General features: G+C 36.3%; 2 protein-coding genes across 4 annotated transcripts; both read left to right on the forward strand.

Moving 5' to 3' along the window:
* The first annotated feature begins 530 nt into the window (after positions 1-530).
* On the forward strand, positions 531-27,820 carry LOC123537379 (lysosomal aspartic protease-like). 3 transcript variants are annotated; one of them, XM_045321077.2, is made up of 9 exons: positions 531-689; positions 5,521-5,656; positions 8,705-8,828; positions 12,028-12,146; positions 13,015-13,214; positions 15,801-15,923; positions 17,599-17,740; positions 20,131-20,229; positions 27,561-27,820. In XM_045321077.2, exons 1-9 carry the CDS (start codon positions 628-630, stop codon positions 27,735-27,737), a joined length of 1,182 nt encoding a protein of 393 aa, XP_045177012.2. In that variant the 5' UTR covers positions 531-627; the 3' UTR covers positions 27,738-27,820. The 3 variants fall into 3 exon arrangements, with proteins under 3 accessions (XP_045177012.2, XP_045177011.2, XP_045177010.2); XM_045321076.2 differs by lacking the exon at positions 20,131-20,229 and adding an exon at positions 20,298-20,396; XM_045321075.2 differs by lacking the exon at positions 27,561-27,820 and adding an exon at positions 21,800-24,266.
* Positions 1,431-4,524, forward strand: LOC128550389 (uncharacterized). The gene is made up of 2 exons (XM_053529344.1): positions 1,431-2,530; positions 3,882-4,524. The coding sequence occupies exons 1-2, from the start codon at positions 2,512-2,514 to the stop codon at positions 4,343-4,345; spliced, it is 483 nt and encodes a 160-aa protein (XP_053385319.1). The 5' UTR covers positions 1,431-2,511; the 3' UTR covers positions 4,346-4,524.
* Positions 27,821-27,884: the final 64 nt, after the last annotated feature.

A 27,884-nucleotide genomic window follows, 5' to 3' on the forward strand; every position in this document is an offset into this window, starting at 1 on the left:
AGAATGAACTTAAGGACATGTTTTTGCAATACTAGATATTCTACTCTTGAAATCTGAAAATTGTCCAGAAATCATACGCTTAATATAGGCCTATAGATCTACTTTTGTCTAGATCTATCCAACATTTGAGTTTGTTGATTATTTGACCTTGTTTAATCTACTGTACATAATAATTTTAGCCAATTTATGTTAAAAAGATCGAGCTCTAGACTCATGATCTCTGAATCTGACACGCTTTACCAGAGTAGGCCTAGAGTCCTACTTGCGACTTTTACCTGTAGTGTCCATTAACGCAGTGACGGGAGAACACCCGTATACGTTTTTGTGTTCCGTTTTCACAACATCATTTATGCATGTCTTAACATATATTTGATGCCTCTTAAATACTTCCGAAATCCTAGCCTATCATCATAGGTGAGACAGTGTCTAGGAACTTTCGTAATCCTAGAATCGGAGGCTAGGATTACCACTGCCTTTAAAATATTCCCGCCATATCCTGAAATATCACGTGACATCACGGCTGAATAAAATCACATGATCTTCACGCGAGCTGAACATCACATGACTCTTTGTTATAAATCCAAGAGACGGTGATTTTCATTTAGAAAGAGCCAGGGAAATAGCAAAATGAAGGGTTTAGCAGTCATATTTGTAGGAGTTCTTATATCCATGTGCAATGGACTTGAAAGGTACTGTAATGTTTGATTTGATATGCATATTTTCAGAAATAGGGAAATGAACTGTCACAGTAGCCGGATGTACCGGTATGCTATTGTCAAATCGTGATTACTCAGTAACAGCAGTCATGATTGTGAGTTCATTATGTCTGTTTGCTTTTAATGAAACAGTGGTACACAAGGGATCAAGCTGATTTTGCAAACAGGTCCGTTGGTTCTTGAGCATGCACAATTTAACTTAAGCACTGATACAGGCAAAGCCCCCCTGTTCTCAATTTCTTTTAGAGGCAGCAGGTCTAGGAAAGTGGAGTATTTACAGATTATCTGTAAATTTACAGATAATCTATAAATTTACAGATTTTTCAATCTGTAAATTTACAGATCAAGTGTTTGAAAACTGCTAAAATTAGATTTAGACACAAAATCGCAGCTTGAAATTAATTGATTTACTTATGGTATGTATAAATAAAGGTCATTTGTGGGTTTCAGTCATTTCTGTTGACTTTGATTTTTCTGAAAATGCCAAAAAATCAAAGTCAACAAAAATGGCTGAAACCCACAAATGAACTTAATTTATGCATGCTGTAAATAAACGAATTAATTCCAAGCTGCGGTTTTGAGGATAAATGTTATTTCATCAGTTTTCAAACACTTGATCTGTAAATTTACAGATTGAAAAATCTGTAAATTTATAGATTATCTGTAAATTTACAGATAATCTGTAAATACTCCACTTTCCTAGACATGGGCAGTACTAGCCTCGAAGTAGGGTGGGAGACACTCAAAAGCATTTCATTGCCATGAGCAGGGTTGAAACCCCAGACCTGTGGATTGACTGTCAAGGATGTTAATTAGCATTTGACCAGCCGTCTAGGCTACTGGAGTCGCATTTTAATTTTAGTAGTTGTCATCTATTGACTGGTTCCATTTTTTGCTCATTTTATTCTTAAATGATCAGGGTTCTAGCCAGGCTATTATCGCCTGTCGCGTGCGACATGCCTTCAGGCTTTGAGTTGTATATTCGACATCCCTTATTTCCCCCGTCATCCCTTCATTGCCAAAGCGACATGTCTTAAACGCATTCCAATAAACACCGCGATTAATCCGATAGTGTATTCGAAAGTTGACCACGTGCTCACCCGATAGTTCAAGTAAAGCAATGTCAGTTAAGATATACGATAAACCAATGACAGCTTCCTATGTAGAAACGTGTGACGTAAATTTCATCGTAGCTCCGCCTTTAAATCCTTTGTGATGTTTACATGAAAGTGTTTTAAGATTGTTTTATGTAATCAGAAATAATGACCAATGACTTTCAACAATTATTGTCCGAACATTTTTCGCAATCAACGAAAGACAATGGAAGGTACTAAGTCAAAAATTGTGCAACACGTTAAAATGATTTTGAACAATTCTCGGTGTAATATTAATGTTTTTTGACATGTATGAAAAGTGTTTTCTCGGGTGGAATATCGAAAAGACAATGCCAGAATTAATGTTTCTGTTGTCACTTTCAAAATAGAACTTGTAGAGAAAAGTTTGAAATATTGTTGATCTATTACTTAATTATTGATGATGCCTGGAATAAACGTAAATCAGAGAGTGGGACATTGTTAAATATGAACTATTTCAAGAAGCTCTGGAAGGAGAACAATGTTAGTGACTCAGTAATAGAGGAGACAGTGCGATGTGAAAAGCGAGACGAATCTGTGAATGACATTCTTCCTGGACCAGGTACACCTGGGAAAACGGTCACAAATTCAGAATCCCAGCCACGCCGGATGGCCAAAGGAAATCAGGCATTGATCCAAAATGGAAACAAGCGTTTCCCTGGATGACAGTCTCAGAGAATGGTAATTTAAATCATTTTTAAGTAATCCCAAAAATACTGAACGGTCTATTGAATGTATCATAGCATATGTATCAAGCAATCAGTTAACATATTTGAAAAAAAATTCAAACTATCAGTTGTTAAACAAATTATAAGAAGCCCAAATTTTATATTTCAAATCTGATTCCTTTCGGCAAAAAATATTGGACATGCATACTTAGGAAATAGGGAGGAAAAGTTGATGACTAACTAGAAATTAAGTTGTCCTGGCTTTTACACACAGGGCTACAGTATGTTTTATGTGTTTGTGTCTTCTTTTTTTTTATACCCCAGAAGGGAGGCATATAGTTTTTGAACCGTCTGTCCGTCTGTCGGTCTGTCAGTCTGTCAGTCTGTCGGTCTGTCAGTCTGTCCGCAATTTTCGTGTCTGGTCCATATCTTTGTCATCGATTGATGGATTTTCAAATAACTTGGCATGAATGTGTACCACAGTAAGACGAAGTGTCGCGCGCAAGACCCAGGTCCGTAGCTCAAAGGTCAAGGTCACACTTAGACATTAAAGGATAGTGCATTGATGGGCGTGTCCGGTCCATATCTTTGTCATCGATGGATGGATTTTCAAATAACTTGGCATGAATGTGTACCACAGTAAGACGACGTGTCACGCGCAAGACCCAGGTCCGTAGCTCAAAGGTCAAGGTCACACTTAGACATTAAAGGATAGTGCATTGATGGGCGTGTCCGGTCCATATCTTTGTCATCGATGGATGGATTTTCAAATAACTTGGCATGAATGTGTACCACAGTAAGACGACGTGTCGCGCGCAAGACCCAGGTCCGTAGCTCAAAGGTCAAGGTCACACTTAGACATTAAAGGATAGTGCATTGATGGGCGTGTCCGGTCCATATCTTTGTCAACCATGGATGGATTTTCAAATAACTTGGCATGAATGTGTACCACAGTAAGATGATGTGTCGCGTGCAAGACCCAGGTCCGTAGCTCAAAGGTCAAGGTCACACTTAGACGTTAAAGGTCATTTTTCATGATAGTGCATTGATGGGCGTGTCCGGTCCATATCTTTGTCATTCATGCATGGATTTTAAAATAACTACGCATGAATGTGTGGCACAGTAAGACGACGTGTCGCGCGCAAGACCCAGCTCCGTAGGTCAAAGGTCCTAAACTCTAACATCGGCCATAACTACTCATTCAAAGTGCCATCGGGGGCATATGTCATCCTATGGAGACAGCTCTTGTTTTTACATATAAGTTCTTGAAATTCATTAAAAAAACATTTAGATCTCTTATCATAGCAGTGACGGATCCCTTTGGTTATGTAAATAACAAAATTGTTATAAATTCTTTACTTCAGGCCAAGGTATGTTGTGTTCAGTATGTGTAAAGCACCAGAGAAGGCCAAAGAAGTGTGTTCCTGGTAAAGCTGTGTGGGTTGATATTCCATGTACCTCAATAAGGCAATCATCTTTAGTATTTCATAAGGACTCAGACTCTCACAAGAAAGCATTGGTATTTGACGTTGCGGAAGCAAAAACAGGTGGTGGGATTGAGGCATGTTTTATGAGGGAAGAACATGTGAACCGTGAGGCAATGACAGCATCTATGACACTGCTTTACTTTCCGTGTAAGGAGGAAATTCCCCACACCACCAAACACAAACCTTTAGTTGATGTAGCTAAGACATTAGGAGTGGATGTTCTAAATAGTTTGGAGAAGGGGGATAACGCCAAGTACACAAAATTGATAAGTTTACGTTGTCATTCAGCAAATAAATTCCACATGTGCAGTGCTAAAATTGTGTTGTTTTATGTAAAATAAATAGTGAACATTTTCAGAAACTTATATAACTGGATAAATTTACATTGTCATTCAGCAAATAAACTCTAGAGGAATTTTTTATGACACATCACATTATCTCTATTTGTTCTTGTTGAGCATGTAAATGATGCTTATTAAACATTGAAAATAACACTGTGTTTTTCACTCTGAAATGCACCAGAATGAGTTGTAGTAATACAAAATTTTCTGGGGGTGGCCCCCCATACCCCCCCAGCAGGACGGGGGTACCCCTCCCGCACCCACCCCATTGTTGTCCACGCTCTTTTCAAAAATACCCTTCAGCAACATGCCTTCAGAATATCCTGGCTAGATCCCAGATGATGTTCAAAAGATACCATATCGTGTACCAAGTAAACACATGAATTAATTGTTTGATTGACTAATTGTCACTTATGTTTACCAGTCATTGAATTGGTAAATATCAGGAGAAAAATGCAAATCCTCATGCTATTCAGCAGTTCTGATATTCATGGTCAGTGATTCATGATGAATCATTAACAACTGAGCACATGACATGTGATGTGTCAACATCTTTTCTGCATTAGCTAGGTCTAGGCCATTTTTCATCATATTTTGATGCCACTAACACCGGAGAGTAGCAGCTGGCAGAATTGGGAAACCATCAGTTACCTAAAACTGGGAAAAATTGCTAATCGTATTTGCCAAATGTCATTGCAATTTGACATTAAATTTTATTAATTATATTCAACAGTAACTGTTGTCACCTAAATGCACACAAAAGATTACGAAATAGCATATAATTACATTCTAAAAGCAGCACAAAATACTAATAATCACTTGGGAATTTTAAGTTTAAGTTCTGAATTGGGGAAACACATATATATACTTGTTTGCTTTTTGAATGCAGCATGCCTTACTTTACTGGAGTTATCTATATATTGGAACAAAGTCATATAAATTAACTGAAATAACTTAAAGATTTGGCATAATATAGCCTTTTATATGGGTCATTCAAGAGAAGTTATGGTATATACCAGTGATTACATTAGTACAGTTAATGAGTTATGTTAGTACCAGTTTATTACAAAATTAACAGGACACTGAATTTACAAGTGAAAAGTACCAGACTCAGTATATGTAATCACTTTTAAGAAAAATGACGTCACCCATCTCACCTGCCTGTTTTGTTTCAGAATCAAATTGCACCGAATAAATTCTGTGAGACGGACCTTCCATGAAGCTGGAACTGCAATAGAATCTCTGAGACTCAAATATAACAGCTATCCTATAGATGGACCAGTTCCAGAACCACTGTCAAATTACCTTGATGTAAGTTTTTGTATATGTTACATATCTTTGTTACTTTGCGATTCATAGTCAGTAAAAAAAAGCCACCTCAGAGCTTAAATTGTATTGCATAGTCTCGGTGACTGATGAAGCAACCTTGGCACTTGTCAGAATGCTACTTTATGATCTATTCTATTCTAAACTATTCTTGGTGGGACAGGGGCGTAGGATAGGGAGACCTGAATTTCTATCTTCAGGACATGAACACACCCACCTACGTGTTCGCTGGTCAGCGCTGAGCGCTGATCGAATGCTTCACATCCTTTACAAGCCCTATTAAGAACATGATTAATTGCATATTTGCCTCAGTCTTGTTAAGCCTCTCACTAAGCTCTGTATCAGTTTTTTTTTGCTTAATCTCTGTAAAACTAAATCTAATATATCTATAGATTTTTTTTTTATTTGGAAATGTGAGATGACATTTTGATATATTTATTCAGAACATTGTTTTGTTTACTTACCGTAATATAATTAAAAGTTTACAATCATTTGGAATTTGAAGTTCATAATTGAGAAAAAACATTGTTTTATATCAAACAGATATACATGTGTGCTGCAGAAGGAATTTGAACCCACAAAACTTATAAATCGTAAAATGGGTAAAGTACTTCGCACCACCTAACCATGCGACCTCTTAGGCAGTTGTATTCATTTTAAGCATGTTTGCTTCAGTAGATAAATTATTAACCGCAATGATAAAATCCTGACATTGACTTACTTAAAGTTGCACAGACTTGTGAATTAGGCTATATCAAATTAATTAACTGTTTACGGACCACCATATCCTACAAACTTTTCTCTCAACCTTAAGAACTTGAAGACACAAACCCATGTGACAAAAGGATGTTTGCTTCATTGTTAGGATTACATGTTTGTACTTTTTTCGTCCTTAGTTATTTTTTTTTAAGTCAACTGCATTATAACACACGTGACAGTCTGCACACAGATGTTTGAAGAAATTTGTTTGGCCTAGTGAAAAGTACTTCAGTGACTACTTTGACATGATCATTCATGTGAAAGTCATGTTTCTTGTTATCACATATATCAGTATGACAAGTAGATGTAACAGATATCAAACTTTAGATATCAGAGATTACAGTCCTAGTTTTGGTATGTATCAATTCAGTAAGTGCACTTTGGTAAAATAATTATGTCAAAATTTGGATTTTTTTTAACAATGCAATTGATTTCCCTATACCGTTAAGTGACATCTGCCACCACAGATGTATTGTAGGAATAAAAACCCAAAACAACAAAACATGACTTGTTATTTTCATTGCCGGGTGATATTTTGTGACGGTAGTGATTAATGTACTGGTAGCGGAGGTCATCCATGTACTGATCTGATTTCAAAAATTCATGGTCAAATTCTTTTGATTTCTAAAAAGATTCTGCACATGCTGTAAGTCAGCGAAAGATTAGTGTTCTAGAATGTTTAAATCATGTGTGGACTGTACTAAATAAGACCTTGTGCAGACAGAACAGTCACATGATAAGTATTTATGACAATGGAAAGTAGGTCTTCATTCTTATCCACTACAAATAATCTCAACAGGGCTGGGTACCAGAGCAGAACAGTGTTACAGTACTTTTTTTCCCTTTGACAACAATTATCAGAAAATTTCTAGAACTTTTAGAATACTGTTTTGCATAGTCAAAGGAGAATGGCTCATGACTGCATCATCAGAAATTTTGTAAAATCTTGTTAATAGCACGTGATAATTTTTCTTTTAAAAATTGCCAAATAATTACATTGACAAGACTTTGAATTAGGTTATAGAAATACATTTCGCTTTATAAGAAATTGTGTTTAATAATCATTTTTAAGAGTACATTGAAATAACTATGGCCCTTATTTATATAATAATCAAGAAAGAAACACGTCTTAGCACAAAAAAATGTAATATCAGTTGATAAAATAAAGTATTTTGCTTTAATTTCTTTAAGTTTTTGCTCGAAATAAAATGGTTGTGCATGATTGATAATAAATTTTACTCTTGTCAGAGTTGAACAAAGTGTAGATAAAAGTCCATCAAAATTAAATCACATGTCACTTATCAAATTGTTATTTTACAAGAAGATAACTTGTGAATAACAATAAGGATTAAGTGTGCAAAGTCCTGTTCCATTGTCATGTTGTGACAGTCCATTGTTAGCCAAAAATCTGCCGTTTTTCAAGTGGCACTGATTCATACTGACTGTGTATAAGATGTCAGCAGCGAATCACACACAGATCGCTAGCATTGTAGTCTATTCTGCTAACCACTGCACACCCTAAATATATTACTTAATATAAAGTTTTTAAGCACTGTACAATCAGGTCATAGCGAGAGGCTAAATTTGACCAAGGCAATTGAGAAAAAGCATTGATTAGTGGATCTTCCTGGTAATTTGACATCGATGAGGGTAAGTGTGGGAAGGGGTTCACCCGCCTGTAAATGGGGGTTCGGGTGCCTCCCCCTAAAAAATTTAGAATAGGGTTATGTAATAATGCATACTGGTGTATTGTTTTTGAATAAAATTACTGTTAACATTGTTTCTGAGAAAAATCAACTAAGGCAATTGAGGCTGAAAACTCGTCTGAGGCATTAACCCTTAGCCTGCTAAATTTCTAAAATGGACTGGTCCATCATTCAATTTGGGTAATACCATTTATTATTCAAAGGGGTGTTCACTGAAAATTTACTAACTGAATAGCAAACAGTGCAGACCATGATCAGACTGCACGGATGTGCAGGCTGATCTTGGTCTGCACTGGTCGCAAAGGCAGAATCACTTGCCGCCAGCAGGCTAAAGGTTAAGGCAGAAAAACTGACCGAGGCAATTGCCTCAAGAGAGTAGCTATGGCCATGAAAATGTACCATTTATCCTGTGAAATCATTAATATTCATTGGGGACTAATTAAATCCTAAAGAACAAGAAATTTTTGTTCAAATACCAAGAAATGTCATGCACACAAAATTTAATTATTTCACAGTAGCTGATGAATGAATAGAGAGTAATCTGGCTTGTACTGGTTCTCTGTTTCAGGCGCAATACTATGGTGATATAACTATTGGTACCCCTGGTCAATCTTTCAAAGTTGTATTTGATACAGGATCTTCTAACCTCTGGGTACCATCCAAGAAGTGTAAACTCTCAGATATTGCATGTTGTAAGTATGAAATACAAAACTTTTGACATTATGTTGTTTTTTTTGTAGCAAGCCTGACCTTGATGTTTTTTAGCTAGCTAGAGCTAGTTTTGTACCTAGCCTGAGCTAAAATTTTGTAGCTAGCCTGACCTTGAAGCTTTGTAGCTAGCCTGGCCTTGGCCTGATTTTGAAGCTTTGCAGCTAGCCTGATCTTGATGGCTTGTAGCTGGCCTGAAGCTAGTCTGACCTGGAAGGCTTGTAACTAGCCTTGAGTTAAAATTTTATAGCTAGCCTGACCTTGAAGCTTTATAGATAGCCTTACCTTGAAAGCTTGTAGCTGGTCTGATTTTGAAGCTTTGTAGCTAGCTGATCTTGAAAGTTTGTAGCTGACATGATTTTAAAGCTTTGTAGCTAACCTGACCTTGAATGCATGTAGCTGGCATGATTTTAAAGCTTTGTAGCTAGCCTGATCTTGAAGGTTTGTAGCTGGCATGATTTTAAAGCTTTGCAGCTAGCCTGACCTTGAAGGCATGTAGTTGGCCTGATTTTGAAGCTTTGTAGCTATTCTAACATTGAAGGCTTGTAGCTAGCCTGACCTTGAAGCTTTGTAGCTAGCATGAGCTGAAAGTTTTATCGCTAGTCTGAGCTTAAAGTTTCGTCCTTGAAGCTTTCTAGCTAGCCTGACCTTGATGCTTGTACCTAGCCTAATTTTGAAGCTGGCTTGAGCTGAAAGTTTTATCACTAGGCCGAGCTGAAGGCTTTCAATGTGTGATGAAGTGATCATATTATGCTTGTCCATTTGTCTTAGAATCAAATGACTTCTTATTTGAAACATGCAATGATTTTCACCAACTTTGCCGTCAAGCTGAAAATAAGCTGTCTTCAGGAATTACATTTTAAATTTAACCTCCTTTACTAGTCTATATTCTTTTCATAGGCGATAACTCAGGAAGCTATTCAAATTTTGTTAATTGTTCACAAAACATACATAGAAAGTCAAAGCCTGGACAGAATTTTTATGCCCCCGAAGGGAGGCATATTAGTTTTCAACTGTCCGTCCGTCCGTTCGTTCGTTTGTTAGTTTGTCACAACGTTAACTTTTTGCATGAAGGCACTTTACTCGTGAACCACTGCACCCAGGACCTTCAAACTTCACATGCTGATAGTACTTATTGAGTACACCACCCCTACTGACTTTGGGATCACCAGGTCAAAGGTCAAGGTCACAGGGGCCAACGTTAACTTTTTGCATGAAGGCACTTTACTCGCGAACCACTGCACCCAGGACCTTCAAACTTCACGTGCTGATAGTACTTATTGAGTACACCAGCCCTACTGACTTTGGGGTCACCTGGTCAAAGGTCAAGGTCACAGGGGCCAACGTTAACTTTTTGCATGAAGGCACTTTACTCGCGAACCACTGCACCGAGGACCTTCAAACTTCACCTGCTAATAGAACTTATTGAGTACACCACCCCTACTGACTTTGGGGTCACCAGGTCAAAGGTCAAGGTCACAGGGGCCAATGTTAACTTTTGCATGAAGGCACTTTACTCACAAACCACTTCACCCAGGACCTTCAAACTTCACATGCTGATAGTTCTTATTGAGTACACCACCCCTACTGACTTTGGGGTCACCAGGTCAAAAGTCAAGGTCACAGGGGCCAACATAATCGTTTTGCATGAAGGCACTTTACTCGCAAACCACTGCACCCAGGACCTTCAAACTCCACCTGCTGATAGTACTTATTGAGTACACCACTCCTACTGACTTTGGGGTCACCAGGTCAAAGGTCAAGGTCACAGGGGTCAGCGTTAATTTTTTGCATGAAGGCACTTTTCTTGCGAACCACTTCACCCAGGACCTTCAAACTTTACATGCTGATAGAACTTTATAAGTACACCAACCCTACTGAAATTGGGGTCACCAGGTCAAACGTCAAGGTCACAGGGGCCAACGTTAACTTTTTGCATGAAGGCACTTTACATGGAAACCACTTCATTCAGGACCTTCAAACTTCATATGCTGATAGTACTTATTGAGTACACCACCCCTACTGACTTTGGGGTCACCAGGTCAAAGGTCAAGGTGCTGCGGGGGCATTTGTCACCATTAGTGACAGCTCTTGTTTGTTCTGTGATAGTAAAAGTGAAGATAAAGTTAGAATTTATTTTTAGAATTATTTCAGTTTGTAGCCAGACTACTGTGCTTCCTGCTTGATTTTCAGCTTATTTAAGTCAATCCTTATTTTACATTATGCATTGCTGTATTTTTGTTTTTTGGAGTTTTTACTATTGTGACCGGTCGTTGTCCGTCATCGTGCGTCATCCGTCAACATTTCCCTTGTTTACACTCTAAGAGGCCACAGTTGTCACCCAATATTTATGAAACTTGGTCAGAATGTTTGTCTTCATGATCTCTAGGTCAAGTTTGAAACTGGGTCATGTGGGGTCAAAAAATAGGTCAGTAGGAAGATTGAAGGAAAATCTTTTTAACACTCTAGAGTCCACAGTTTAAGTTTGAAAGTCATTAGAATTGGTCAGAATGTATGTCTTGATGACCTCTAGGTCAGGGTCGAATCTGGGTCATGTAGGATCAAAAACAAGGTCACCCAGTCAAATCAGAGGAAAAGCTTGTTAACATTAGAGGCCACATTTATGATCCTGTCTTGATGAGACTTGGTCAAAATGTTTATCTTGATGATTCCAAGGCCATGATAGAAACTGGGTCATGTGGGGTCAAAAACTAGGTCACCCTCTCAAATAAAAGGAAAGGCTTGTTGACACTAGAGGCCACATTTATGAACCTATCTTCATGAAAGTTGATCAGAATGTTTATCTTGATTGTCCCTAAGTCAAGTTTGAATCTTGGTCATGTGGGGTCATAAAACTAGGTCACGTGCTCAAATCACATGAAAAGCTTGTTAACACTCTAAAGGCCACATTTATGATCCTATCTTCATGAAACTTGGTCAGAATATTTATCTTGATGATCTCTACGCCATGTTCGAATCTGGGTCATGTGGGTCAAAAACTAGGTCACTCGGTCAAAACAAAGGAAAAGCCTGTTAACACTCTAGAGGCTGTAGGCCCTATTACTCAGGTGAGCAATCCAGGGTCATCATGACCCTCTCGTTTTAAATACTAACCCTGTGCAACTCTTGATTGTTTTTGAAATTTAAAGTATGTCTGTAACAGTGCTATACTTACTGTTCCAGTACTCCACAACAAATATGACAGTACAAAGTCCTCAACATACCATGCCAATGGAACAAAATTTGAAATCCGATATGGATCAGGCTCTCTGTCTGGCTTCCTGAGCACAGATACAGTCTCGGTAAGTTGTTATTTCTCAGGGTTTATGTAGGTAATATAAAGTATTTAGTTCATTGCAATTTTTTCCTCATCCTCTAAACGAGTTTTCATGTAAGGGACCATTGGTTATAGGGTAAAAATCGAGACCCCGTCTTTATAAGTGATCTGCCGAAAAGGCAAGGAAGTAAGGTAAGTACTTTGAAATCATTTGAGCCGCGCCATGAGAAAACCAACATAGTGGCTTTGTGACCAGCATGGATCCAGACCAGGATCCATGCTGTTCGCTTTCAAAGCCTATTGCAATCAGAGAAACTGTTAGCGAACAGCATGGATCCTGAACAGACTGCGCGGATGCGCAGGCTGGTCTGGATCCATGCTGGTCGCAAAGCCACTATGTTGGTTTTCCCATGGCGCGGCTCATTTTTCTGGGACTAAATTTTGTTGATTTCATAGTTGCATTAATCAACAAACTTATCAACAAGCAAGCAAATTTCTATTCATTTAGTGTTCAAGAGTTGAAATCCCTGTATCTACATCCCAAGGAAATTGTTATTTTGACCAAAACCATGATATTTCATGCCTGCAAATCTAAATTGAATTAAACCACATTCTGCCTAAGGCCCTTTACGACCAGTGCAGACCAAGATCAACCTGCACATTTGAATAATAAGTGGTACTGCCCAGATTTAATGATGGACCAGTCCATTTTAGAAATATAGCAGTGTAAAGGTTAAAGAAATTGTAATTGCAAGTATGATGATGTGTCTGTGGTACAAGTTGAATAAAATATCCTGTTCTATTCTATGTTAAATCAAATTTTGGTTTATTGTGGCATGAAAAGAGGAACATAATTAGATAAAATAAGTCACCATAAAACTCTTCTTTTTCAGATTGGTTCTATACAAATCACAGATCAGACATTTGCTGAAGCCACCGCAGAACCTGGTATTACATTTGTTGCTGCCAAATTTGACGGGATCCTGGGTATGGGATACAGTACAATCTCTGTTGATGGTGTCACACCTGTGTTTGATAATGCTGTCGCAGAAGGCAAAGTTCCAAAACCAGTATTCTCTTTCTGGCTCGACAGGTAAATAATTACTATATCTCAGGAAAAGATACAGAATTCTGTAAGAGATTCAAATAACTATTGTATAATCATTAATTTTCGTGGAGGATTTATTTTTAGGTCACCTGGTGAGGTGAGCTATTGTGATAATGCTGTGTCTATTGTCTGTGGTGCATCCATCCATCGTCAACACATTTTTTAAACAACATGTCCTCCAAACAGTGTGAAACCACTGAATGGATTTTGTTGAAACTTGGCCTGAATGTTCCTTTGGTGGTCTTCTACTAAAGTTGTTCAAGCGGTTCCGCTTGGTTGCACATAGGTGCAGCCAGAGCTAAATATACAAAAATCTTCGAACAACATGGTCACCTAAACTGCTGGTCCGATTTTTAGATTATTTCACACAAATTTTCCTTATGTAATCTTCTACCAAGATTGTTCAAATTACTCTGATTTGTCAGAAAACCATGGCAGCCAGGCTTCATGGTCACTTTTACCTATGTGTATAAAGTGGAAACTTTAAAAATCTGCTTATGTGAAACTGCAGGCCTGTTTTAAAATAATTTTACACAAATGGCCCATGTGTAACTCTCTACCAAGATTGTTCAAATTATTCTGATTCACTAAAAAGCATGGCCGCCAGAGGGCATGGTCGCTTTCCCTATATCTATATAGTGGAAACTGTAAAAATCTTCTTGTGTGAAACTGATGGCCGGATTTTAGAATAATTTCACACAAAAGGTCCTTGTGTGACCCTCAACCAAGATTGTTCAAATTATTTTGATTTGTCAAAAAAACATGGCCGCCAGAAGGTACTATAGTCGACATCGTACTTGCGACCACCTCTATTAAGCGATTTTTAGCTCGACTATTCATAGAATAGTAGAGCTATTGGACTCGCCCATGCGTCGGCGTCCGCGTCGGCGTCCGCGTCCGCGTCCCGATTTGGTTAAGTTTTTGTATGTAAGCTGGTATCTCAGCAACCACTTGTGGGAATGGATTGAAACTTCACACACTTATTCACTGTGATAAACTGACTTACATTGCACAGGTTCCATAACTCTGTTTTGCTTTTTACAAAATTATGCCCCTTTTTTGACTTAGAAATTTTGGTTAATGTTTTGTATGTAAGCTTGTATCTCAGTAACCACTTGTGGAATGGATTGAAACTTCACACACTTATTTACTGTGATAAACTGACTTACATTGCACAGGTTCCATAACTCTATTTGCTTTTTTACAAAATTATGCCCCTTTTTCGACTTAGAATTTTTTGGTTAAGGTTTTGTAATGTAAGCTGGTATCTCAGTACTCACTAATGGGAATGGATTGAAACTTCACACACTTGTTCACTGTCATGATCTGACATGCACAAAGCAGGTCCCATAACTTTATTTTGATTTTTTACAAAATTATGCCCCTTTTTCAACATAGAAATTTTTGGTTAAGTTTTTGTATGTAAGCTGGTATCTCAGTATCCACTAATGGGAAAGGATTGAAACTTCACACACTAGTTCACTTTCATGATATGACGTGCAGTGCAAAGGGTCAATAACTCAACTTGCATTTACAAAATATGCCCTTTTTCAACTAGGAGTTTTTGGTTAAATTCTTAATGTAAGCTGGTATCTCAGTACCCACTAATGGGAATGGATTGAAACTTCATACACTTGTCCACTGTCATGAGCTGATAAGCACTATGCAGGTTCCATAACCCTATTTTACTTTTTTACTAAATTATGCCCCTTTTTCGACTTTCTTATTCATTCAAGCGACAAGGCTGTTAAATAGTCGAGCGTTGCTGTCCTCCGACAGCTCTTGTTTTATTAAACGGCCAGTCAAAATCCCTCCCGAACGTTTTCAGTATATAAATTCATTCCATTAAACGACTTTTCTATTAAACAACTAGTGACCACATTAATGTAGTCCCGACAGGTAAAATATTCGACAAAAGTATCTAGTAAGCGACCGGGTACCAAAAATCTACCTGGCCTTTCTTCTTCTGTGTAATAAGCGAGTACGTTTTGCACGTGACTGAATGCAATTAACCTTTGTATCGGTCAACTGACAAACAATCTAGCCGTAATTTTCACGGTTTGTGGACTTGGAAAAGTGTTCACGATATTAAAACAGATTTTGAAACCATACATGTATGTTCATAATAAATACAGTTACATTAACAGTTAAAAATAACTTTCCTTTTCATTTGACTGAAATTCATTAAGAGACCATTCCATTAAGTGACCACTTCTTAGCAGTCCCTTGGGTGGTCTCTTAATACAATGTGGACTGTATATATAGTAGAAATTTTATTGTATAAAACTGTTAGCCCGATTTTAGAATAATTCCACACAAATGGTCTTTGCATGACCTCCTACAAAGATTCTTCAAATTATTCTGATTTGTCAAAAAACATGCCCAGACTGGTATTATATCACACATTAAATTATATAATATTCTAAATGTTTGTAAATTGTAAAGGTATTAAACAAAAAAGAATTGTATACAAAAATATTTTCCCTACCTACCCTACCAGCCTTTAAAGGCACGGTTTGTGGGAGCAACATAAAGTTATTAAGGTTAACCTTTATCTGTAAATGTTTTTAGGAACCCAGACAACCCAAAAGGTGGTGAACTTATTTTAGGAGGCAGTGACCCATCACTTTACACTGGAAACTTCTCATATGTGCCTGTAACAAGAAAGGGATACTGGCAGTTCAAAATGGACGGGTAAGTTCAAATCCAATGTTAGGATTGTCGCTTGTTTTATATGGTTTTAAGTAACACCAACACAGAAGAATTTCCAGCTTTTGATGGTAGAGCAAGACTCTGGTGTGACTCGAGGCATTATTGTAGACACATGTGAGTACATGTACCAGGGTAAAACAATTGATCGTCTGTAAGCTAGCTGGATGACTTCCTTACATGAAAGAATCTACACTACTAGGGAAGTGCTAAATCCACAGACTGTTGAGGGGCAATAATTAGAAGTCAGACCTTGACCACTAGGGCACTAGGCCCCTACTTGATTAGATATATATTTTATAAACTGCTAGTATGTTTGATTTATCTCTCTTTAAAATACTATCATGTAGAGAATATTAGGTTATTTTCTTTCTGAAATTAAGGTTATCCGGTAATTCAGAGAAAAGTTTATCCACCCAGAGGCTCTGATGAGGGGGATAAACTTAATTTCAGAAAGACAGTAACCCAATATTCTGCTTATCCTACAGCCAATAAAATTTGTTAGAAACGTTAAAAGCCGTCATCAAACCATTCCATATTGAGGTACACTAGGATGATTTAGACTGACTTTTAATTTTCACTTTGGCTGTTAAATTTTTTAACAATTGTCACATTCTTCACACTCTTGACCCAGTTTACACTGACTGAACAAGTACTTGAAAACATAGAAACTCATTTGTATTGACTGGATAAACCTCTAGTGACTGTGTAAATGTAAAGTTAATTCCGCAGGCAGATATCAACCTGATAAATGCATAGTGGTAGGATAAAATAGGGTTATTATAATAGTAGCTCTATCTGGGATGCTGTATTCGGCTTGAATGGATTTTGCCAGATTAGATCTCATGAGTCCTGCAAGGAAATCTTCAAGAGCCGAATATAAAGTCCCAGATCTAGCTACTTTTATAATGACCCTTTTATTAGCTTGACTTTTCAAAGAAAAATAGAGCTATTGCACTCACCCCGGTGTCGGCGACGAAAAAGTCAAATATCTCTATTACTATCAAAGCTATTGACTTGAAACTTAAAATAGTTATTTACAATCAAAGTCTCCTTCAGGAGAAACAATCCCCATAACTCTGATTTCAATTTTGACAGAGTTATGCCCCGTTTTTTGGTTAAAGTTTTTATTGGCAAAGCTCTAATTCAAGTACTGAGAAAAGCACTGAGAAAAGTAGGGCGCACTGCCTTACGGACAGCTCTTCTTGTTATATACCTTCCACCTATTTGTTTGTTTTTTTTTGTTATCGAATGAAATCTTCAATGTTTCGATGTTAAAGTAGAACTGAATAAAGTTTTTATGTGCGCAATTTATAGACCTGTGTCAGGTCATGCATATTAAATGAAAGTAGTCCGGCAACATACAATACAAAAGTCATAAGGTACAATACAGAATTTTTTCTGCCTGTTCATATTAACTTGTGAAATACAAGACGTATTTTTGACAGCCTTTATATAGGTATATTATAAAGAACCTAGCTAGTGAAGAAATAACGTAAACTAAATGGAAAATTCTCTGATTCCAAAATATATTTGAATTTGATTTGGTCACTCAGCGGATAAAACAAAGAACTTTTTTTAGACTTAGTTTTAAATATTGATAAATATGGGCCCGTAATGTTTTATTGCAAAGAACTTGAATATTTGATATTTATTTCAGTATCACAGTTGGATCAAGCACTTACTGTGACGGAGGTTGTCAAGCTATCGCTGACACTGGTACCTCACTTCTTGCAGGACCCACTGAAGAAATCGCTAAACTTAACAAACAGATAGGCGCTACACCAATTGTTGGTGGAGAGGTGAGTTTCTTGAGAAAAATCTAGAGATTGTAATACTAAGATGTTGCTTTTGATCTAAGTTATAATATAGAAAATCATATTACCTTGCTCAAGTTAGTAAACACACAGTCTCAGTAGCCTAGTGGTAGTATACCGGCTTCAAGTGCCTGATACCGTGGGTTCGATCCATGGCCATGTCATACCAAAGACGTGAAAAATGATACTAGTAGCTTCCTTGCTAGGCGCTCAGCATTAAGAGGATAGTACTAGGACTGGTCAGCCCAGTGTCACATTGCATTGCACTCACTGCTACTAGAAGACACCGTCATTTGTATGACTAAAGAATTGTTGAAAAAGACGTTAAACCGGAACAAACACAGTAACTGTTACTGTTTGATTCAGCAAATCTGTAACAGGGTTTCTGGAATTGTGGGTTTATTTTGTAAGATCCAGGTATCAGTTTTTGAAATATCTTTTTATCAGCTTTATATCCAAAAATGTACCTTTTTCATTTTAAAAATCAACAAAATCTTGGTTTGGAATTTTTTTTTAGATATTTTAATTTTTCTGTTGACGTGTTGAGATGTTGTACTGATCCAATAACATCAAAATCGCTGAACCATAGTGTTCAAAAAAGTGTGCAATCCAGTTTTAAAGACGAGTCATTTTACCGCCACCTGTCAAAGTGCTTTTTTCCAGTTACTTGATCACATTAATATTTATTGAATTTCAAGCGGAAAGACAGTGGATCACAGACGTTTGATTATGCTCCTTTCAAATTTAAATACTTGCAAAGTATGCAAGGCCTTTATTTAGCAAAAATTGGCATGTTCATTTTATAAATTCTGATATGTGAATACCTAGTACAAAAATGTGAGAGACATTATTTACTTGGTTTAAATCCTTCTTCTGAAATTCATTTAGTTTACTTATTAACCATCCTTCTGTAGTATGCTGCTTTCTCCTTGATTCGAGCCTCTTAGATCTTTTAGGGGTGTGCATATTTTTGTTAACCTGTTCAATTAAATAATTTTTGTTTGTTGTAACAAAAATATTTGCATTTAACAATGGACATTAAGAATTACAATGTTATCATCTTTTATATGTACTTTTTTGCATGAGACTGAAAAAGGTCAAACTCCACATCATTTTAAAACTTTCTCATCGATTCGAGCCCTTTGTTTGGTAGGTCAATAAGTGTTAATGTTTGCACAGTATTTCCATAAAGCAAATTTCTATCAACATGATCAAGATTGAATTCTTGTTCACTCGTTACAACAGTCGAAATATGCTCAGGATACTTTTAATTTGAAATTTGGGCTCACAGTATTACCCACTGTGTAATTTCCTTTTGAAATAAGCAGTTTTTGATGCAAAATATTAAAACAGCTAATTTTTCAGTGGTTTCATGACTAATATTTTCCAAGGCATTTTAATATGTAAATGACACAAGTTTCTGATGGAAGAACATGCTACATGGGCATGAATCTTACTAAAACACAAGGGCTCGAATCAATGAGAAAGTTCGAATCGACGAGAAACAGGCATATAGAAGCATTACGAAGATACTGCTAAACAAGCCAAAATGGTCGGGCTTCAGACAAAAATAGTGGTAGCCCACTGGGCTACCAATAAATTTGCAGATTTCTGAAACCCAGTTGGACAGATAAATTCAAAATTACTTCGGAACTTGGAATATAAATCTGAAATGTTCCTATTACCATATAAAAGATATTATGCTTCGTCAAAGTAAAATGTAAATGAAATCTAGAAATCAAATAGACTATTCAATATTTTCAGCTTAGTTACTTTTCTACTGTAACACTGTTTCTAGAAACAGTTGATTAAAGCTCAGCTTGGATAAAGATTTCAAGACATGTTTTGGAGAATATACAGGTCTTGAAAAAGTAAAAAAAAGTACTCAAAAAGTCCTTGAAAAGTACTTGAATTTTGTCTCAGATGTTCTGTATGATCCATGGGTAAGATAGCTTGTATGATATAAGCAGGAAGTTATTTTTTTGTCAAGAAATACATTTTTAGTCCACATGCTTGAAATATGCTAGTTAGGCAGGATCTGGTTGAAATCTGTATCTCAAAGTCCAAGGGAGTGAGCACTTAATTTACTTTGTGATTTTGAAATTTGATTTAAAATGATTCTTTGCGCATGAGTTTTCCAGACTTGAAAATGTTTTCAGAATTTTGAGATAAGTTCAAGTTCAGATATTGAGTTTTAACTGTATATGAAGGAATACAAAAGATGTAGCATTAGAGGTAAAGCATTTTGGGGTACCACAAGAGATGACTATTTATGCATTGATTCTAATACATTTGGATAAAAAAACCAGTTGTTGTCCTGTTGTAACCATATTCTTTACCATTGACCTTTTCATCACATGATTTGATGATTTCAGTATATGATTGACTGCGACCAGGTTGCCAAGCTGCCATCAGTTGTGTTCACCTTGAATGGCAGAGGTTTCTCTCTATCAGGAGCTGATTATGTCCTAAAGGTAAACATTGTACACACCATAAACCGTATCTAATTTTTCAGTATTTTCACACATTTTGATAATTTCAGTATATAGTTGACTGCGGCTCGATCGACAGTCTACCTCTGGTTGTATTCACGTTGAATGGCAAAGAATTCACTCTGACAGGAGCTGAATATGTCCTTAAAGTAACTGATTATCTTTAACCCATAATAACTGATTGCTGTAGATTGGGTAATTTTCATGTCAGTTTTATTTCGCGAATTGATAGACAAAAGCCATGTTGACAGTAATTCTATACTATTGATGATGATGCGATACTGTTGACAATAATGCTGTTTTATATATAAGAGTGTTTTAACTTGGCACCTCTATCTGTTTACCCTGCCCGGTTAGCTCAGTAGGTAGAGCGTTGGTCTACGGATCTCAGGGTCGTGAGTTCGATCCTCGGGCGGGGCGTATGTTCTCCGTGACTATTTGATAAAAGACATTGTGTCTGAAATCATTAGTCCTCCACCTCTGATTCATGTGGGGAAGTTGGCAGTTACTTGCAAAGAACAGGTTTGTACTGGTACAGAATCCAGGAACACCGGTTAGGTTAACTGCCCGCCGTTACATGACTGAAATAGTGTTGAAAAACGGCGTTAAACCCAAAACAAACAAACAAAATCTATCTGTTTACAAATGAAAAGCGAAAATAATATTGTTGTGAAAATTACCCAATTCTGCAGTAAAGCATAAATCCTATTTCACAAATGCCATTTCCACACAAATATTAAGTATTCCTGCACATACGGTCACCCAGTTGGGTAATTATAAAACTATCGTGTGTGACAAAAGGGAATGTGATAAAGAGTTTTTCAATAAACCACCAATATGTCTGTATTTTATCACTGATAAAGAGCACTCGTGCAGAGATTATTTTTAGAGTCATTGGATGTTCATTGTCTGCTAGAAGGCTGTCCAAAATCTTTTTTAATAACATCTGCTCTTTAGCTACTGAGCCATTTTCAGCCATATTTCTCAAGAATGTCTGTTGAGTTGTCCAATTTCAGATTCCTTCAAATCTAGTTCATCCACAAAATTGTGGTTGCTATGGCAACTAAACGGAAAAACTACAAAAATCTCCTCAGAATCTGCTGGCCTGCTTTCAAAATAATTTCACTGACATGTCCTTTTGGTGACCATTTTCCAGATGCCATCAAGATGTCTTGAATTGTCCAAAAACATGATTACCAGCTTAAAGGGAGATTATTCCCTTTATGGAAATCTAAGAAAATAATTCTGCTTGAAAGGCCAGGTTTCAAAAATTTGGCAAAAATATTTCTTGGGTATGTCTCTACCTTAAGTGTAACCTATTTGAGCTGTAAAACTCAGATGAGCGATCTAGGGTCATCATAGCCATCTGGTTTTCAGGAGTATGTTTCTTTTGAATGTTTTTGAAAAAAGAAGGGTCCAGTTAATTTATCAACCTCGGGTATTTTCTGGCAATGCTTATTTTATACATTTCAAGAAATATTAAACTGTTCACAAAATGATCCTGTTTCACCATTGCACTTAGTTATGTACTCATTATCCCTCACCCCTACAGATAAAGCAAATGGGCCAAACAATTTGCCTGAGTGGATTCATTGGCCTTGACGTCCCAAAACCACTAGGGCCGCTGTGGATTCTTGGGGATGTCTTCATTGGAAAGTACTACACAGAATTTGACCAGCAAAACAATCGTGTTGGATTTGCCACGTCAGTACAGAACGCTACAGAATCTCTGCCAGAGGTGCCATTGTATAGGTTGCAGCCGGCTAAACTTGTCAGACAGGACAAGAAAATATCTGTGATCATGAATTAAAAGGATTTTGAGATTCAAAAGTTGATATATCAGTGTTTTAATCCAGCATTGGAAATAAGTGCTACAGTTTTCATTATGACAATTCAAAGTAACCAAAAAAAAAAAAAAGAAACATCCAGTTTATTGTAAAAGCCTGAAAAAGTAATTTTTGTCACATTTGTTATCCAAGTATAAGTTTATTAAGAATATTATTATTGATTTTGAATTATGACAGGCATTATATTTAAATATGAATTTTTTTAAGAAATTGAATATGTTTTAACCCTGGAAAATTCTCGTGATTTCTTGATACATCAGCTAGTTCTTTTAGATATGAATTCATTGATATTATCTTTTTGAAGATTGGTTGAATGAATAGAAATTAAATTCATTTGTTAGGGTTTAAGTGAGTTTAATAATGCAACCTTAAAATCTAAAAAAAAAAGTAGTCCACAACTCCTATTAGAACATGGAGTGAAGATGGATTTTGTTCATTTCATACATTAAATATAGTTTAGTAACTTTTTATTAGTTTACAAGTTTTTCTGCTTGCTTAAAAAGTCATTGCACTTCAGCAAATATCTATTCTTTTTGCTCCAGTAAGTGCATTTTGTTAGTTGGAGACCGTTGTATTTCCCCGATTTTTAATTTAGTCCTTTGGTAGGTTGATAGACATTAGAAGCAATTACCACAGACACCAAACAATTGTTATGTTAAATTTTTCATTGGTAAGTTATTATGTTTTCAAGTATTTTCAACAGTTCTAAATTGATTATTATTGACCCATTAGTAATGATATTACTGTAATAACTAATAACAATTATAAATTGCTCAATCAAAATGTGATATTTTTAGATATAAGCGATTTACTGTAAATCAGTGAATTTCATGGGTTAGAAATTTTGTGGCTAGGGTCAAAATGGCTATTTAGTAGTAGAATTTTGAATATATAATTTGGGAATTTTACTGTTTTTGGGGGGGATTTTTTATTTTCACTCAACCATGAAAATTATATAGGTTAGTTTACTTGATGCGGCTGGCACGTTATGATGTCATCTTGTGACATCATTTCCTGAAAGTTTGACGTCTTAGGTTTTGTCAAACCCTGGTTTTTTATTGTCAAGCTCGCTTGCGGAAGTGAAGACATAGTCGTCCAAGGCTGTTCAGTGTATGTGTGTACGTCTGTCTGAATTTGTTTGTCTGAACCATAACTTTGACATGCATGGAGCAGTGTTAACCTCAGTGAGACGGAGTGTCATGCCCAAACCCCAGGTTCCTATATCAAAGGTCAAGGTCACAGTTGGAGGTCAAAGGTCATGTCAGATCTTGTCCAGCCCATAACTTTGACATGCATAGAGTAATCTTGTTTATATTTGGCATAAATGTTTAACTTAATGAGACGGTGTGTCATGTGCAAGCCCCAGGTCGCTATCTCAAAGGTCAAGGTCAGAGTTAGGGGTCAGATGGTCTCGACATATTGCATGTGGGCATCTAGTTTCTTAAAAAGAATTTGTTCCTTTTTCTTATTGCAAAAGGTACAATAATCTGAGGCCAGAAATAATTGTTTGCTTTAATTTCTGCAAAACGAAATGTGTTTAATCAGGAAAAAGTATAAAACATGTGAAACAGGTACTTTCGATCATGGTTGTACTTGACTTGATAACATTTTTTCTCACCATCATTCCATATATAACGTTCATATAATTGTAGCTGTTGTTCAGATAAATGTTGTTGCTTAGCAATAAAGGCTGTGTTTATGTTATTTAGCAGATAAATTTTGATGTACATTATTTTTGTTTTATACTGTCAGAGCGGGACAATCTCCTATGAAGTGGTCTCCCCTATCTTGTGCAGTAATCTCCCCTTACAATAAAAGGTCTCTGTCATCAAGTTTTTTGATTGATGTATTGTTTAATTTAAAGAGCTTAAAATTGAAATTGTTCCGAGTATTTTTAGAATACATCAGACTAGTGTGAACTTAGTACCCAGTAAATAAGAAAAACATATTTGAATTTCTTTGCAGTGGTCATGTGATTACAGCAGTGATTAAAATGCACTATTGTGGGAGATGATTGCACAGTGGGGAAAGTTTGTCATTCAGACTGTATTTCATTTTGATAGAGCCACTGTATTAACTGAGTTATCATACTTGAAAATAGTAACAGAAAGACTTAAAATCGAAATTATTATTTTTTGTGTCTCAAAAAGTTATGACTGTTTTTCCTTTATATTGGAAAACGCATGCTTTTTTAAGGTGTTTCCTCCTCAGATTTCAAATTCTAAAAATTTATATATATTTTTGAGTTCTGATAAAAACTGTAACCAAGTATATTTTAATATGCACTCTTTTTATCCTTGTATAGAAGTTTTCTACAGTTTAAGAGTAAGAAAGTGATATTTTGTGTTTATCTTTTCTGTTCTGAAAAATATATGAAGTTTCTTGGATGAAATGTGTTATAACACAAATGCAACTTTGTTTTTACTACTTTTCCTCCTTACCCTTGAACTTCCCAACAAATATTGCACATTTTGATTACCGTTACATCACAAAACTTCTCCTGCACATAAATCCAACTCATATTCAGAAGAGCTTACCAGTACCTATCAGTATGACTTAATTTTGAAATATTTGCATTCTTAATTTAGTTGTTAGGAAACATGTTTGATAAACCTGTTCTTAAAGGATTAGGAAAATGTTGGCAGAAATTCAATTTAAGCTTTGAAGTTATTTGACTTTGATATTGAATTTCCTTGTATTTATAAATTAAATGTATTTCGTTTTGAAAGTTCTAAATCAGAAATCAGAATCTAATATCAAAGTTTTATATTAATGTTCTCTTCATTCACAGATTCTCATAACCCATAGCCCTTTCATAATGATTACTTTACTACATAGGGGCCTCTGTCACAGACTTAGTGTTTATTGTATTTAGTTCAGGGTTGTCAATCTTATTCAGGCTATTGAACAGATTCATATTTACACTACCTTTCTATGTGTAGATACGTAATAACTATGTAATAAAAAGGTTATCTTTGCATCAGGAAATATGCACTTGTTCTTTAGCGGAAGAATATAGCACTCCTAAAGTCGCGCAACGTTTCCGCTGCAGAACTTGTGCATATTTGTTGATACAAAGCCAATCACCTATAAATATGTGGAAGCCATCTACCAGAATTGTTCTACCCGTGCCTGAAATAATGCACTTTAAGGGGTACCTGGAGTCTTCCATGATAAAAGCTGGAAAGTGGCCATTTGACCTTAAACTGTTGGTGTGACTCAACAAAACAAAATCTTTACCACCAAGTTGCTCGCACACATGGCAATGGTTTCAATTAAAACTTGGTAATGCCTAAGCTTGTAGATAGGTACCATTTCTAATTATGTGAAACTGGTCAGCTTACAAGTAACATGTAATGGTTGTTTTTAGTTAAAAATATGTCTGCAAGTATTGCTCCAAATTTTTGTGCCCCCAAAATGTATGGGAGAGAGGGCAGAATTAATAGATCTCACACAGCCAGACCAGAGTTATGGACCTTGACTTGGTGGAAAATACAAATAAAATGCTTTAAAATTTGTTTTGCATATATCTTGAAAAATATTTCACTTAAAGAGTCATGAAACCATGTCCTATGGACACAAATCTAGTTCAAGTCTGTGCTATTGTTTCACATTGATGATCACCATTCAACATGCTGAAACTACGTTTTTTTCTGTCAGTTTCAGGATTTTTACATTTTAAATGTAGGAATCATTTAGCTTATCATTAAAAACTGTCTGGTCTCTAATGCAGTTAGAAAAGCCAGTTTGAATCACTTTTATAAAATGTTGAACAACAATGTTACTTGGTGGGGAAAAGAAACATTGCCAGAAAAGGGGCAACTGTGGCTGTCTGCATCTAAGCTGGAATTTCTTTGTTTTTGTAACTGACTTTTTAATAATTTTGAGAATTCTTTATTCATTTTACCGGAAAAGTTTTTGTTGGTTTGTCAGTTTGAATGGAATCCTTTGATTGTAAAGTTGTGTAAGAAAATAGCTTGATCTCCTGTAGATGAACTGACCGAAATCTGTGATGTAAATATTGGTGTTAATCTCAGCCTGGGAGAGAAATATGACCTTTGAGAAAATAATTGATTGAATTGAAGTTTAATCAAACCACGAAATGTGAAGAAAATTTGTTTTGCGTGTTGGATCAACCACTAGACCAACGATCCAGTTTTGGTCTTGGTTAAATATCGTTTACGAGTTATTTTAATGAAGCTTGTTTGAGCCTTACAACCACTCACCACCGGGTTGAAAACCTTGATCGGGTGTAGAATTCTGACATGACAACTGGCTTTCTAGTGGCCGATGGTTCTGTCCTGGTGCCTGCCCATGCCTGAAATACTTGAAGGGACTCCTGGGGTCTACCTCCACCATGAAAAGTTTGAAAGTAACCTTATGCCATGATCGTGTCGATGGAAAATTACACCCAACCATTAAAACAAGAGCTGTCACAGGAGACAGCACGCTTGACTATTTCGATGCTGGATAGTGAAACTGGGCACATCTGAGGAAGCCTGAGCTGCTAGAGTGTTTAATGACTACAATAAGAATGAAGACATGAAATATTGCTGCAAGAGTGATTTTTGCACCTTGTGTCGTATGATGTGGAATAACAACTTCAAGTTTGAATCAAACCCATTTAGTAATAACTGAGATATAGTGTAAATGCAAAGTCTAAGAAAATGGGGGGTGTAATTCATGAAATATTGGTACCAGAGTTCTGGACCTTATGTCATGATGTGGGTGGTAAGGTGCAACAACTTTTTGAAGTTTAAATCAAATCCATATAGTAATAACTGAGATAGAGTGAAAGTGCATCAAAACTTTAACCTGAAATTCTAATTAAAAATCATGAAATACTGGTGTGAGAGTTATGGCTGTAGTGTAGATGTGGGTGATGATGAAGAATAAATATTTTAAGTTTGAAACAAATCCATCAAGTAATTAAAGAGATAAAGTGAAAGTGCATCAAAACTTTAACCAAAATGCGGACGCAGAAGGATGCCGACGCCAGGTCAAGTAGGACAGCTCTCCATACTTTGTATAGTCAAGCTAATAACAGATCCTTACAAACTCAGGCTGCTCCAAAAAGAAAAACTGATTAAAATTTCATCAGAAACTTAGAGCAGTGAAAACGTGCCATGTGAAAAACGAGATGAAACTCCAACTCAAAACATGAAATTTATATGTGGAAAACGTCCATAATGAATGAAATGCACCTTCGTTTTAATACAATTAAAACTCTATTAAACTATATATTTATTTGTACGGTAAATTTTCATTGATTTAATAGATGTGTCAATCAGTAAAATCAAATGGCAGCTGAAAAATTTTTTTTTTTTTTTTTTTTTTTTTTTATTCTTGATTCTGAGATCCATAAATGCAATGTTCTCATGTAAAACAATTTAATCCAAGAGTATGCAACTTTACACCAATGTTTTCTCAGTATACAATGAGCTAAAGATATATTTTCTGTGACAGGTAACGCAGCAAGGCCAGACACAGTGTATCAGCGGATTCCTTGGAATCAACATCCCTCCACCAGCTGGACCATTATGGATTCTGGGAGACGTTTTCATTGGTCAGTTCTACACAGAATTTGACCAGGTCAACAGTCAAGTAGGCTTTGCAACATCAGTACAGCCAAGCAGAAATTGAAAAGGACTTGCAAAACAAAATTGAAGGGTTAAATATGTGTGCATAATGTTGGATGAAATATATTAAATTTTCTATCTACTCAACACACCAGTTTTGTATTTACTGATATCATTATTTTCCAAAATGACACATATGATACAGACTTCT

Source organism: Mercenaria mercenaria, chromosome 17 (genome assembly GCF_021730395.1).
Source record: "Mercenaria mercenaria strain notata chromosome 17, MADL_Memer_1, whole genome shotgun sequence".
Taxonomy (NCBI): Eukaryota; Metazoa; Mollusca; class Bivalvia; order Venerida; family Veneridae; genus Mercenaria; species Mercenaria mercenaria.